This window comes from Diabrotica virgifera, chromosome 3, assembly GCF_917563875.1.
Source record: "Diabrotica virgifera virgifera chromosome 3, PGI_DIABVI_V3a".
Lineage (NCBI taxonomy): Eukaryota > Metazoa > Arthropoda > Insecta > Coleoptera > Chrysomelidae > Diabrotica > Diabrotica virgifera.
In genome coordinates, this window is record NC_065445.1 from 32839761 (window position 1) to 32853161 (window position 13401).

Sequence of the window (13401 nt, forward strand, 5' to 3'; positions counted from 1 at the left end):
ACTCGCCTCACATCATGATCCAGTAACTGCCTCAAGAAACTTACAAGCCAGCCTTAATAATATCCAAGCATGGTTAAAAAAATGGAAAATTCGAGTTAATGAGACCAAATCAACCCATGTTACCTTTACACTAAGAAGAGGTATATGTCCAGCAGTGTTATTAAATAATCAAATGATTACTCAGAGAAATGAAGTCAAATATTTAGTATAGTAATGAAACACAGACTTACTCACAATCATTTAATTATACTTTGACGACCGGTTTCGATCTCTACAATATACAGATCATCTTCAGGTCGGCGTTACAAGTAGTTAAATGCTACAATAAGAGAAAACTTGTGTTAGACCAGTGTCTGATTGAAGAGATGTTAATAGAAAGCCAAATTTAAAAATTTTTTTATAAAATTTTTTGAAATAAAGGTTTGCAACTGTTGACATTTCAGAATATTGGTATATACAAAGTCAAACCTATGAGTAAAAATGCTCATAGGCATGTATGTGCAAATGGATGCATACAGTTTGAATTTGTTGAGATTAAAATTTTTAACCATTAAAAAACAAAATAAACATAAACTGACTTAAATATGCTTCCAAATTCAAAGTAGTAATAATAAAAGAGATAGTAATATTGTTCTAATCTACTTACATGCCGTTACAAGGATTGCGTTGCAACTTAGTTGTTGTCATATTAGTACGTCCAAATTATGCTAATTGGTTTGTTGGGATAGTGATAGGGTAAACAGACATGTTACGTAGGTTAAAACACAGTAAGATTTCGAATTTGGAATGGATCCTGATCAGGATCCATTCCAAATTCGAAATCTTACTGTGTTTTAACCTACGTAACATGTCTGTTTACCCTATCACTATCCCAACAAACCAATTAGCATAATTTGGACGTACTAATATGACAACAACTAAGTTGCAACGCAATCCTTGTAACGGCATGTAAGTAGATTAGAACAATATTACTATCTCTTTTATTATTACTACTTTGAATTTGGAAGCATATTTAAGTCAGTTTATGTTTATTTTGTTTTTTAATGGTTAAAAATTTTAATCTCAACAAATTCAAACTGTATGCACCCATTTGCACATACATGCCTATGAGCATTTTTACTCATAGGTTTGACTTTGTATATACCAATATTCTGAAATGTCAACAGTTGCAAACCTTTATTTCAAAAAATTTTATAAAAAAATTTTTAAATTTGGCTTTCTATTAACATCTCTTCAATCAGACACTGGTCTAACACAAGTTTTCTCTTATTGTAGCATTTAACTACTTGTAACGCCGACCTGAAGATGATCTGTATATTGTAGAGATCGAAACCGGTCGTCAAAGTATAATTAAATGATTGTGAGTAAGTCTGTGTTTCATTACTATATTTAATATGGACTCACATATGCAACCCATTCAATATTCAAATATTTAGGTTTACATCTTGACAGAAGATTAACATGGAGAACACATATATTTACAAAACGAAAACAATTGGGTCTCAAACTAAGACAACTTTACTGGCTTATTGGCAGAAAATCACAATTAAATCTCACAAATAAGCTCTTAATATATAAAGCCGTACTGAAGCCAATATGGACGTATGAAATTCAATTATGGGGTTCTGCTAGTAATTCAAACCTAGAAATCCTACAAAGATTCCAGAACAAAGTTCTTCGAATTATAGTCAGTGCTCCGTGGTATGTTTCGAACAACATAATAGAAAAAGACCTACAAGTTCAATCCGTAAAAACTGAAGTCACAAAGTACAGTGAAAAATACAAAAACAAAACTAGTGCTCACTCTAATCACTTACTGCGCGAACTGTTTAATGACAACGATGAAGTGCGTCGACTAAAGCGTTTTAAGCCTACAGACTTATTAAACAGATTTAAATAAAATTAATTAACATTTACCACTACATTATTAACTTTGTTTGTTAATTATATGTTAAAGGAAGCCTCTCACAGGAGAGAATTCCTACATGTCATTTGTTCTTCTGATAATTGTCATAAAATTTACTTATTGTTACGAGTGATAACAGATTGTAAATTAAATGGAGCTTAAAAAAAAAAATCTTTATATAAGGTTATTTTTGTAAAATTTTCTGAATTTTTCGACGGTCAAGTCAGTTTTTTTTCTAAAGTTTATATTTTCAGAGTTATTTAAAAAAACATCTAATTTCGCAGTTCATTTGTTTAATAAAAAATGAAGCACCCACTTCTCGATTAGAACTTTTTGATATGTTGTTTATTAAACATTTCTTAATTAAATTACAAAAAGTTCTATCTTGTTTGATTTTTTCCGAAGTGAAAATCTATATGCACTCCCCTATAAGTTAATATAGCAATATTAAACCTTTCAGATCTACAAGTAACCTACGACTGAGTTCCTCACATTCTCAACTTCCATACGTGAATGGAGGAAACGGAACAGGACCAGTATCAACTGATCGCAGAGACCAAAGTACTCAGACACCTGAAAATATTAGTAAGGAAACAAGAAACTGCAAATTAAGATCGCTTAAATTGCAGCTGAATCATACTACATCTAATTTAACCAATTTTCGGTAAGTTGCTCCTTAATTTTTGCAAAACATTTTTAATAAAATTATTGACTCGCCAGTTACTTGGTAGAAGTTCATTTTATCTAAGAACATAACACTGCAAACTTTTGTTTTCTACATTTCTACAAAATTTATTACTATTACAATTTATTTTTACTACAGCTGTTTCAAAGAGTTTTTTTCTCAAGTGATATATTTGTGCCACGCGTTTACACTTTATAGTCTGTACAGTAAGGGAAAAAACCCTTATTGTATAATATAATATGTATCGAAAATAACGTATATAATTTTAAGTAATTTAGGTTGTTACAAAAGATATTGTTTCTACATACACAAACAAAACGAAGGTTGATTGACGAAGTTTGTTTGTGTAACCTCGCCGAGACTCACGTATAGCTTACTTCCAAGTCCGAGTTGGAAGAAGAGATAAATGCCCAGAGGGATTAAATTGAGCATTATAGTATTGTCATTATTCATAGTAAGATAAGATCGTTACTATGCTAGTGAGCCGTCCTGTGAGAAGGGTGTCCTGAAGGACTACCCCGCGAAACAACATCTTAGTAACTTTATGTTGATGGATGTTGTAAATAATAAATAAAGTTATAAGTTAGAGTCAGTGTTTCAACTCGACATAACAACCCTGCAACGTATCATGGCAATCTACCAACTTAACAAGTCATATTTGAAGAAGTTGTGAAGGGGAGAACTGTTTGTGTTAAATTATTTATTCATAATTATACCTATATTTTTTGATTTATTAATTTCCATAGTTTCTGGTAAAGATAGCTTTACGTCTTTATTTTGAATATTAAGAATTTGAAATTGGTCATTAAACGAATGATTATGATCTAGAAGGTGAAATGCTTGCGCAGAATCTATTATTGAAAGCCTTTTGTGTTCGACTATACGTTTGGTAAAGGTTCTACCGGTTTGACCGATATAGGTATCAATTTTGGAATATAGTCCCTGGAGATTACTAAGTTTCCTATTTGATTTACTGCTACCTGATTATTTTTGTTACCAACATATTCTTTTACCCAGATAAATACCAAGCCATTGCTATTATATTTAAATCGGGAGATTGACTTCAATATGGCATAACAACTCATTGTTATGTTTTTGGTTATTGGTTGTGATATTGTCTCAAGTGCAGATAAAGAATCTGATAGTATAACAATGTCTCCAAATTTCTCTTCAACCGCATAGAGCTCTTTCAATAGACTAAAATTCAACAGTGAAGATAGATGTAAATTTTTATAGCCTAAAGAATTACCATGGGTTCATGATACATTGGTATTTCTGTTCTGTCGAGTTTAGTATTGATTTTGCGTTTTCTAAAGTTTAATTTAATTAGTCTTTCTCATTGAACCTTTTTTATTTGTATAATAGAATCCTGATTGTTTTTAATTCTATTGTTTCGTTATTATATTCTATTTTATCTATAACAATAGTAGTGTTACCTTTATTTGCATTTGTAAGCACTATATTGTTCTCTATTGATTGTTTTTAAAATTACTCTTTGTAATATGATAATCGAGCATACCATGGATCTAGCATGTAACAAACAATGAAGTCATGAGTAGAGCCAACAAACCAATGGAAATATTGGAAAATATAAAGACACGAAAGCTGCAATACCTGGGGCATGTTATGCGTAATAAGAGATACAACTTACTCTAATTAATTATAAAAGGGGAAGTCCGGGGCATGAGAAGTATAGGAAGGAGAAGAATCTCATGGTTGCGTAACTTGAGGGAGTGGTACGGATGCACATAAACCGAACTATTCAGAGCAGCAGCATCTAAGATCAGAATAGCCATGCTTATTGCCAAACTTTGTCGCGGAAATGCACGTAAAGAAGAATAATATGATAATATGACAATATATGTAGTTATTTTTTATTTTAACGATTATTTCATTCATAGGAGATTCTGACCAATGGAAAGCTACAGAAATCTGAATTAAATCGATAATTTTTGATTATTTCATTCATAGGAGATTCTGACCAATAGAAAGCTACAGAAATCTAAATTACTTCGATAATTTTTGATAATCTCCCGTCGTTAAGTATATTACGTCAGATGCCCTTCGTTGCTACGAAAAAATACATTCAGTGACATTAATGACAATTAATGTTTTAAAAAATATAAAAGTGATGACTTTCAATCGTCAAATAATTATAAAAACTTTGTGTTTAATGGTACTTACATAAATAAATTACAATAAAATTTTGGTTTTGAACAGTTTTATTCATGAAATAATCGCAACAAATTGCACTCGACCTCTGAAATTAATATAGAATTTTTGCTCTCGTGACACTTTGACATAATTTCACTCGCCTTCGGCTCGTGAAATTAAAACTCTCAAAGTGTCACTCGGGAAAAATTCAATAATTTCAGAGCTCTTGTGCAATTACTACTGATAATCTCCCGTCGTTAAGTATATTACGTCAGATGCCCTTCGTTGCTACGAAAAAATACATTCAGTGACATTAATGACAATTAATGTTTTAAAAATTATAAAAGTGATGACTTTAAATCGTCAAATATTTATAAACACTGTGTGTTTAATGGTACTTACATAAATAAATTACAATAAAATTTTGGTTTTGAACAGTTTTATTCATGAAATAATCGCAACAAATTGCACTCGACCTCTGACATTAATATAGAATTTTTGGTCTCGTGACACTTTGATATAATTTCACTCGCCTTCGGCTCGTGAAATTAAAACTGTCAAAGTGTCACTCGGGAAAAATTCAATAATTTCAGAGCTCTTGTGCAATTACTACTGATAATTTTATTTGCTGTTAATAATCATTTTAGATTCATTATTTACTAGTAATAAATTTAATATTTTATTTTTTAACAGTTTTACGAAAAATATTAAAATTGTTATACTTACATTGTTAAATTTATTTTATGTTTGCACTAGCTTTATATAGAAACGTTTAAATTAAAAACTAAAATGGGATAGCACGGGATTCGAGATTTTTCATTCTGTTCGTTTTAATACGAATATAATATGAGTTTCAATTACGTTGATATGTTGATGTAAGTGTAGTACGTTTTGCAGCTAAACAAACGTTCTGCAGTTCAAATGCTTTTTTGTTTGGAATCTGTTTCGAGATTAAAAATTTGTCTAGGTTACAAGGGTAGACAAAATTGTTGCTTTCGTAGCGAAGATATACAGTATGGTGTAAATGAAAGGAATAAATTCGTTATTTCGTAAACCGGCGACTTTTAGGAAAAATCCCGAAACAGGACGATTTTTATTTTTAAATTATGATATTTTGGTATATATGACGTACTAGTGACGTAATCCATCTGAGCGTGATGACGTAATCGATGATTTTTTAAATAGGAATAGGGGTCGAGGGCTATCTCATTTGAAACGTTATTCAATTATCTATTCGGTAATATAAACATTTACACAATTGTTTATACAGGATGTCCAAAAGAAATTTTTAAATTAAATTATTTGACAAAAAAAGGAGAATGTATGTAAATTTATTTAATTCAAAATACATTTTACCGCTGTCACAAATCAGAGAAAATGTTTATTTCACAAATAAACATTGCTTTTCGCTTAAATTAAATGTTCAAACTTCTAAGAGGCAGGTCGCTGGAAGGAGCTGGCTTGAACATTGAATGTAATGGAAAAGCAATGTGTATTTGAGAAATAAACATTTTTGCTGTTTTTGGGGTAAGAATAAAATGTATTTTGAATTAAATAAATTACATACATTCTTCTTCTTCTTTGTCATATAATTTAATTTAAAATTTTTTTTGAACACTCTGTATAAATAATTATATAAATGTTTATATCGCTGAATAGAGAATTGGATAACCTTTCAAATGAACTAAAACATGATCCCTATTCCTATTTAAAGAAATCATCAATTACGTCATCATGCACAGATGGATGAAGTCACTAGTACGCCATATATGCAAAAATATCATAGTTTAAAAATAAAAATCGACCTGTTTCGGGATTTTTCCTTAAAGTCACCGGTTTACGAAATAACAAATTTATTCCTTTCATTTGCACCATACTGTATATTTCGGTCCAAAATAAAACAATTAATATTCAATATTAGTGAACTGACTGCGCTTAAACAACATTAGATATGCTGATGAAGCAGTAGTTTTTGCAGATAGCCTAGATGATTTGTAAAGAATAATGTCGCGCATATTATATACAGGGTGTCCCAAAAGTAGTGGAACGGTCGAATATTTCGCGAACTAAACATCGGATCGAATAACTGAAAAATACTTGTTCAATCATTTTCAAAAATCTATCTAATGACACCAAACACCAACCCCCACTACACCCCCTGGAGGTGGGGTGGGGGGTAACTTTAAAATCTCAAATGGAAACCCCCAGTTTTTCTTACAGATTTTAATTTGTTACATAATAGTAAGCAACTTTTATTCAAGACATTTTTTCGAACTGTGGATAGATGGCACTATAATTGGGAAAAACGATTTATCCTGATACCATAGGTAAATTATAGAAACGGTCTAATATCTCACGAAATACACTTCCGAATGAGAAACTAAAAAAAACAAATTTTTAATCTTTTTCGAAACCTATCGAATAACACCAAACATGACCCTCCAACCCACCCCCTGAATGTGGGGTGGGGGGTAACTTTAAAATCTTAAATAGCCCCCCACTTTTTATTACAGATTCGGATCCGTCGTGAAAAATTAAGCAACATTTATTCGAAACATTTTTTAGAATTGTTAATAGATGGCGCCTTAATTGGAAAAATTCGATTTATTAGCGCCATCTATCAGAAATTTTAAAAAATGTTTCGAATAAATGTAGCTTAATTTTTTATGACGAATCCGAATCTGCAATAAAAAGTGGGGGCTATTTAAGATTTTAAAGTTACCCCCACCCCACATCCAGGGGTGGGTTGGAGGGTCATGTTTGGTGTTATTCGATAGGTTTTCAAAAAAGATTAAAAATCTGTTTTTGGTTTCTCATTTGGAAGGGTATTTCGTGAGATATTAGACCGTTTCTATAATTTACCTATGGTATCAGGATAAATCGTTTTTCCCAATTATAGCGCCATCTATCCACAGTTCGAAAAACGTCTTGAATAAAAGTTGCCTACTTTTACGTAACGAATCCAAATTTGTAAGAAAAACTGGGGATTTCCTTCATTGGTCATTTTGTGCTTGTCCTTCATTTCTTTTGTTTGTATTAAGTTTCTTGTATAATAATAATATACAGTTAATATTATTCTTGTTTAAGCCATTTGGTGATTGCCAAGTCCACTTTCTTTGGACGACAAAGAATGAGGTCACTAAAAATTATTACTTCCGTATGTTAATTCTGACAAGCTTCACAATGAACTAAAATCATTCCTCATTTTGCCTCTGGCTGCCTAGTTACCAGACTGAGTGTTTCAAAAATCACTAATAAATAAATAAATGATAACAAAACTGAACTTATTATTACCGATTACTTTTGAGAGCTGCTGAAAACCAAAAAGGATCATTCTTTTTTTTACCACATTGAAGTAACTTACACTAAAACATCGTATTTCATAACTTAAAATCGGTGAACTTCAAGAGTCTGAACAGCTGTCATAAAAAGTTCGAAACTTTGATGACATAGCCTACTATCAATATTTACAAAAATCGATATTTGCTTATGTGCTAAAAATGGTTAATGTGAGTTATTCCAGCGCGCGGTATATATTGTTATATAGTGCTAAGAAGACTTCAGTACTAAATTTGACGAAGTTAAACGTTTCAATATTGGGTATTTTAAAATGAGAGAGACTGATCTTTTTACGTCAGTGATTCTTATTAAGAGAAGGCTTTTAGTAGAGGTTTTAGCCGAATACAAAAACTGCATGCGACATTTCCTAAGATAATAAATGCATAGACGTAGCAGGGAAACTACACAGTAACAAACCCAGATGCTTATTATATGCTGACGATGTAGTATTGATATGAAACACTGGAAAGAATTAATAGACAAGTTCTTGAAGGAAACTCTCATATTATTATCTTGTGCACCGGAAATATTCCAATGAAACAAAAAGGAAAATTTTATAAAATTGCCATAAGACAGCTGTGTTGTAGGAAACTAAATTGTTAAAGGTTTAAAAGAAAGAATATCAATTTCAAAATGCCGACTGTCTACACCAGTGATTCTCAACGGCGCGCTTTTAGCAATGAGGGGCGTGAAAATATAAAAAAAAAACACCTAAAACATTGACTAATTTACTAAAATCAAAGCAAAACAAAATTCTGACAAACAAAAAAAACAAAAAAAAACAAAAAAAAAATAAAAAATGCAAAAAAAAATAAAAAATGCAAAAAAAAAAAACTAAGAAGATGTAAACCTCCGCGAGGATGAATCGGGTTTACGTCTTAGCGTAGTAAAAAAAAACAATTTATAAAAAATAACAATAAAAAAATTAATAAAAAAAACAAATTAACAATATAAAAAAAATGCAAAAAAAATACAAAAAAAAATAAAAATTTACAAAAAAAAAATGAACAACCAAAACAGAGTATTATTTAGATAATAATTGTAGATAATGTTAGTTTGTTATGTATTTAGAGTTAGAAATACAAAAAAAATTCCTCTGATTGAAAAATCAAATTTGTTTGTTTTTAAAATAACAAAATGTCTGGCTAATTGGCTCGGCCAAGGCCATCAAATTCACTCAAAAAAAAAAAAAAAGACAAACAAAAAAATAAAATACCCATGAACAAGGAGCTATACATAGTTATGAGCACTGAATACTAAGTCAACTAATTTAATGTAAATTAGTGACTTCCTTGGGCCTGTTTTGCAGAGCAAAGCTTATCAAAACAGGGTGTAATATTAGAAATAGACGCTCTCAGTTCTTTCTCTATATTTAGCTGTGATCTATATTTGGTCTTTAACGCAGCCATCGTGGAAAATCATGTTTCGCAAAGGTAGGATGGTGGAAACGGTAATAGTATACGAAACGCTCTGGTTTTCAGTGAAGAAAACTCATCATTTACCCCTGCCCAAAATTCAAAGAGGGATCTAATATTAAACTGTTTCTTGATTTCGGCATTTGCTGTGAAGTCTATGAAGGTTTCATCTTCTGCAGTAGAGAGCTCTTCGGGTGTAATTTGAAACGGATTCCCGACCCACTCATAACTATCAGGGGTAAGTAACTTACCACTCATAATGGTTACAAAAACAACTTTCACGTGTTGTTCTTCAACCTGGTAAGTTTTAAAACATTCATCCACATTTTCAAATATTTCTAGGTTTTTTGCTTTAAATTTCTGCTCCACAATTTCAATTTTCTACAGAAAGCGTTAATGTTATCATTCGTATCAAATATATGTGTATTGGCCCCTTGAAGTTGTAAGTTCAAAATATTTAGTTTCTCGAATATATCAGCCAAGTAACTTAATTTCATCAAAAATAAACCATCGTGAAACATCTTGGCTTGCGGCCTCTTTTCTTCTTCTAGAAAAATGGCGATTCCATGTCTTAATTCAAAACACGTTGTAAAAATTTCCCACGTAATAACCAGCTTGCCTCACAATAAAATAATAATGCTGAATGTACCGCATCCACGTCTTTGCAAAGTACAGAAAAGATTCTAGTTTTCAAAGGTCTCATTTTTATGTAGATAATTAACTATTGTTACAACCGTAGTTAGCACAATATTCAAGCCAGAGCTTCTCTGTTGATTATACAGTGTCTCTAATTTTGCTTCATTTATATAATTATTTAACATAGCAAATAATGCAAGCGACTTTGCTGTCAATTCTATTGGTTTGCAGAAAAGTAGTTCTGCTACTGATCTGCCAGCACAAAATCGAACGTAGGCAATAAAATGAGCATATTTATTGCTACTGTTGCCTCATCAAGCTGAATCGAAAACGGCTTTTCACGCAACTTCCTGATTAGCTGATCCTGTACATATTCAGCTATATCTCCAATTCGGCGGGCAACAGTATCATTTTATAGAGGTATAAACTCCAATTTTTTAGCAAAATTATCTCCAAACACAGTTTCTACAATTTTGATTGCAGTTGGTAATATAAGATCTTCACCAATAGTGTTAGGCTTTTTAGATCTGGCTATTTAATATCAGACTTTATAAGAGGCAAGTAAAGCTATTTCATTCACAGTCAAAGTTTTTGTTAAAACTAATTTTTACTTTTCACGCCGTTTTAATTTTAACTCAGAAGAATTCTCGGGGTTTGTTAATGTACTCACTACGAAGCGTTTCCCAATGTCTTTTTAGTTTATTAGGTTTCATGCTGCTCAAGGTACAGTCGAACCCGCTTATTAGAATAGCCTTCGTGCCAAGCAAAAATATTCCTATAACCGGGATATTCTAATAACCGATCAGTGGTGGCTAGCAGAAATATATGTACCGAATATACGTCGTAATAGTACAACACACTTTGTAGAGGTACATACTGTATGTGCATGTACATAGTATGTATTTACATGCACACACACACGTTATGTACATATATTATGTATATGGTTCTATTTCTTTTTATGTCAATAATACAGTACCTAGTGTAACTATTACTTATTTTATTAAAACACCAAACTACATTATCTGTGCATGCATACCTACACAAATAAGTATGAAATGTATGCAATATGTAGATATACGTATACATATATATTTTCTTATTAACATATATCCAACAGACTTACTTTTTTTCTGGAAAAATAATCGGTAATCTGAGACTATTTGTTTTGTTACATAAGATATTAGCGTTGATTGAAATATTAATATGGGTCCAATACCTCAATCAACGATATTAGTCACTTGTTGCTCTAAAATTATAATAAATAAAAAATTGACATTGGTTTTACCCTCCAGAAAATGTCAGCGGTTATTATATTACAAGGGGTTATGACTTCCAACTGTTAAAAATCTAAACAGACAACGACGTGGCGGTGAGTGAGCAGGGACGCGCCGTCCATATGGGCAAGGTCGTGCGGCGCACGACGGCGCCAAGGCGTTAAAGGCGCCCTTTGACTCGGGAAAGTTCAATAAATATCCAATTCAAAACTAAATATTTTTTGAAGCAAAAAAAACATTGCAAAAAATAACTTAGTCCACTCATTTCCAAATATTACTATTTCGTTACGTATATTATTAACTATAGGTACCGATTTCTGTAGCTTCGGCCGTTCTAGCTAAGCGTTTATTTGAAAAACAACATATGTCAATTTTTCGAAAATTCGACTTTATTTGTTGTTCTTATAGAATAGTAGTTTATTTCTCCAGTTCACACATTTGGTTCACATTGCATAGAAAATTTTGAAAGTTTTAGAAAAACAACAGATGTCCATGCGTTTTTTGTAAAAACAACACTTGTCCCATCCTAGTCAACGGTAGTTGTAAGTGTGTATGATCTTATCCTTAAATTTATCAGTTGTGTGCATTCTTTGATAGTAATAATGTGATATTTGTTTCTTTTGTATTAGAAATAGTTCAGCATAACAGAATCTATATGTACAACACAATACCTCGCTATTTTCGAATATATTTTGGTAAGTTTGTACAATTATTTTGATATCCACATCCCTTCCAATGAATGTCTTAATAAAAGTAAAATTTGAAATAAATTAAAGCTGGGCAGTTTTACTTGATTTTCCAAAATTTTCATTTTTGGACAAGTGTTGTGTTTCAAATAAACGCTTCAATTACTTAAGATCTAGAATGGGTCAGGAACGGCTAGAAAATCTTACTATTATTTCTACAGAATCTGAGTTTTTAAAGGACCTGAATAATGAAAATCTAATTAATGAATTTGTCAAAGGTAAACAAGAAAAGTTCAATTTCTATAAGAAATATCCGCTGGTTTTCATCATAATAAGTACATTTGTTTAAAAAATCGCAATATAAATATGTTTCGTTTTTTGATCTTCAATCTTTTTTAATAATTTTAAGTAATGCTGTATAACTTTAACATAGTTTTTATTCTGTTCTCTTTTATTATGCAATATAGTTTAAAAAAATTATTTCTAACAACTACTAGACTACTAGAAACAACAGAGATGAAAATACTTCGACGAATATCAGGCAAAAGTCTGTTGGATAGGGAGAGAAGCGAAAACCTAAGAAGATCATGCAATGTAGAAGACATAAATACATGGGTGACAAAACGGAAACAGGAGTGGAACGAACACATTAGTAGAATGGCAGAGGATAGGATAGTACGAATAGCACGAGATAAGTCACCAAATTGACGAAGAATTATTTGCAGACCAAGAAAAATATGGTGCGATAATCTAAACAATTTAGGAGGCAAATATTGAAGAATAAACATGCTTTAAAGTCTCCGTACAAGAAGGAAGAAGAATATATTATTTTTTATAACAGTACTGTGTACTTATTATTTCCTTAAAAAAAATCTGGGTAGACGTAGAAAAATTTCATAGTTTTCCACGTTGAAATGTGAAGGAGTGATTGATATTTCTACCCTGGTAATTTTGATCAAGGCGCTTATCAATATTTTGCACGACGGCGCCGAAGTTACTTGGCGCGTCCCTGTGAGTGAGCAATAAGAATGTTTACACAATTGAAAAATTAGGTACCTACTTTACGATCGGTGAATGTTTGGCGGAAGGTAGAATTGGTACCCATAATAAAGTAAGAAATAAAATATTATCGACAGGTCCTATAAAACCAGAAAACATAAAAATTTGTGGGAAATTGTACCTAAAAAGTTTTTGGTAACTTAGGATTATTAGATAAAGCGGGATTCTTTTACTAAAACGTATCACTATAAACGGTTAAATTTATTAAGGAGTAAATGGAAATGTTCCGGGATCTCAAAATTCT

At 31.3% G+C, this 13401-nt stretch overlaps 1 protein-coding gene across 2 annotated transcripts in view; it reads left to right on the top strand.

Moving 5' to 3' along the window:
- Nucleotides 1–13401, top strand: part of LOC114329832 (5-hydroxytryptamine receptor 2A) — an 895697-nt gene that overhangs the window by 814519 nt on the left and 67777 nt on the right. For both annotated transcript variants that reach the window (XM_050646408.1, XM_050646409.1), the window contains exon 6: nucleotides 2367–2570. In XM_050646408.1, the coding sequence (XP_050502365.1) occupies nucleotides 2367–2570 (204 nt within the window). The remainder of the gene's footprint in view (nucleotides 1–2366; nucleotides 2571–13401) is intronic.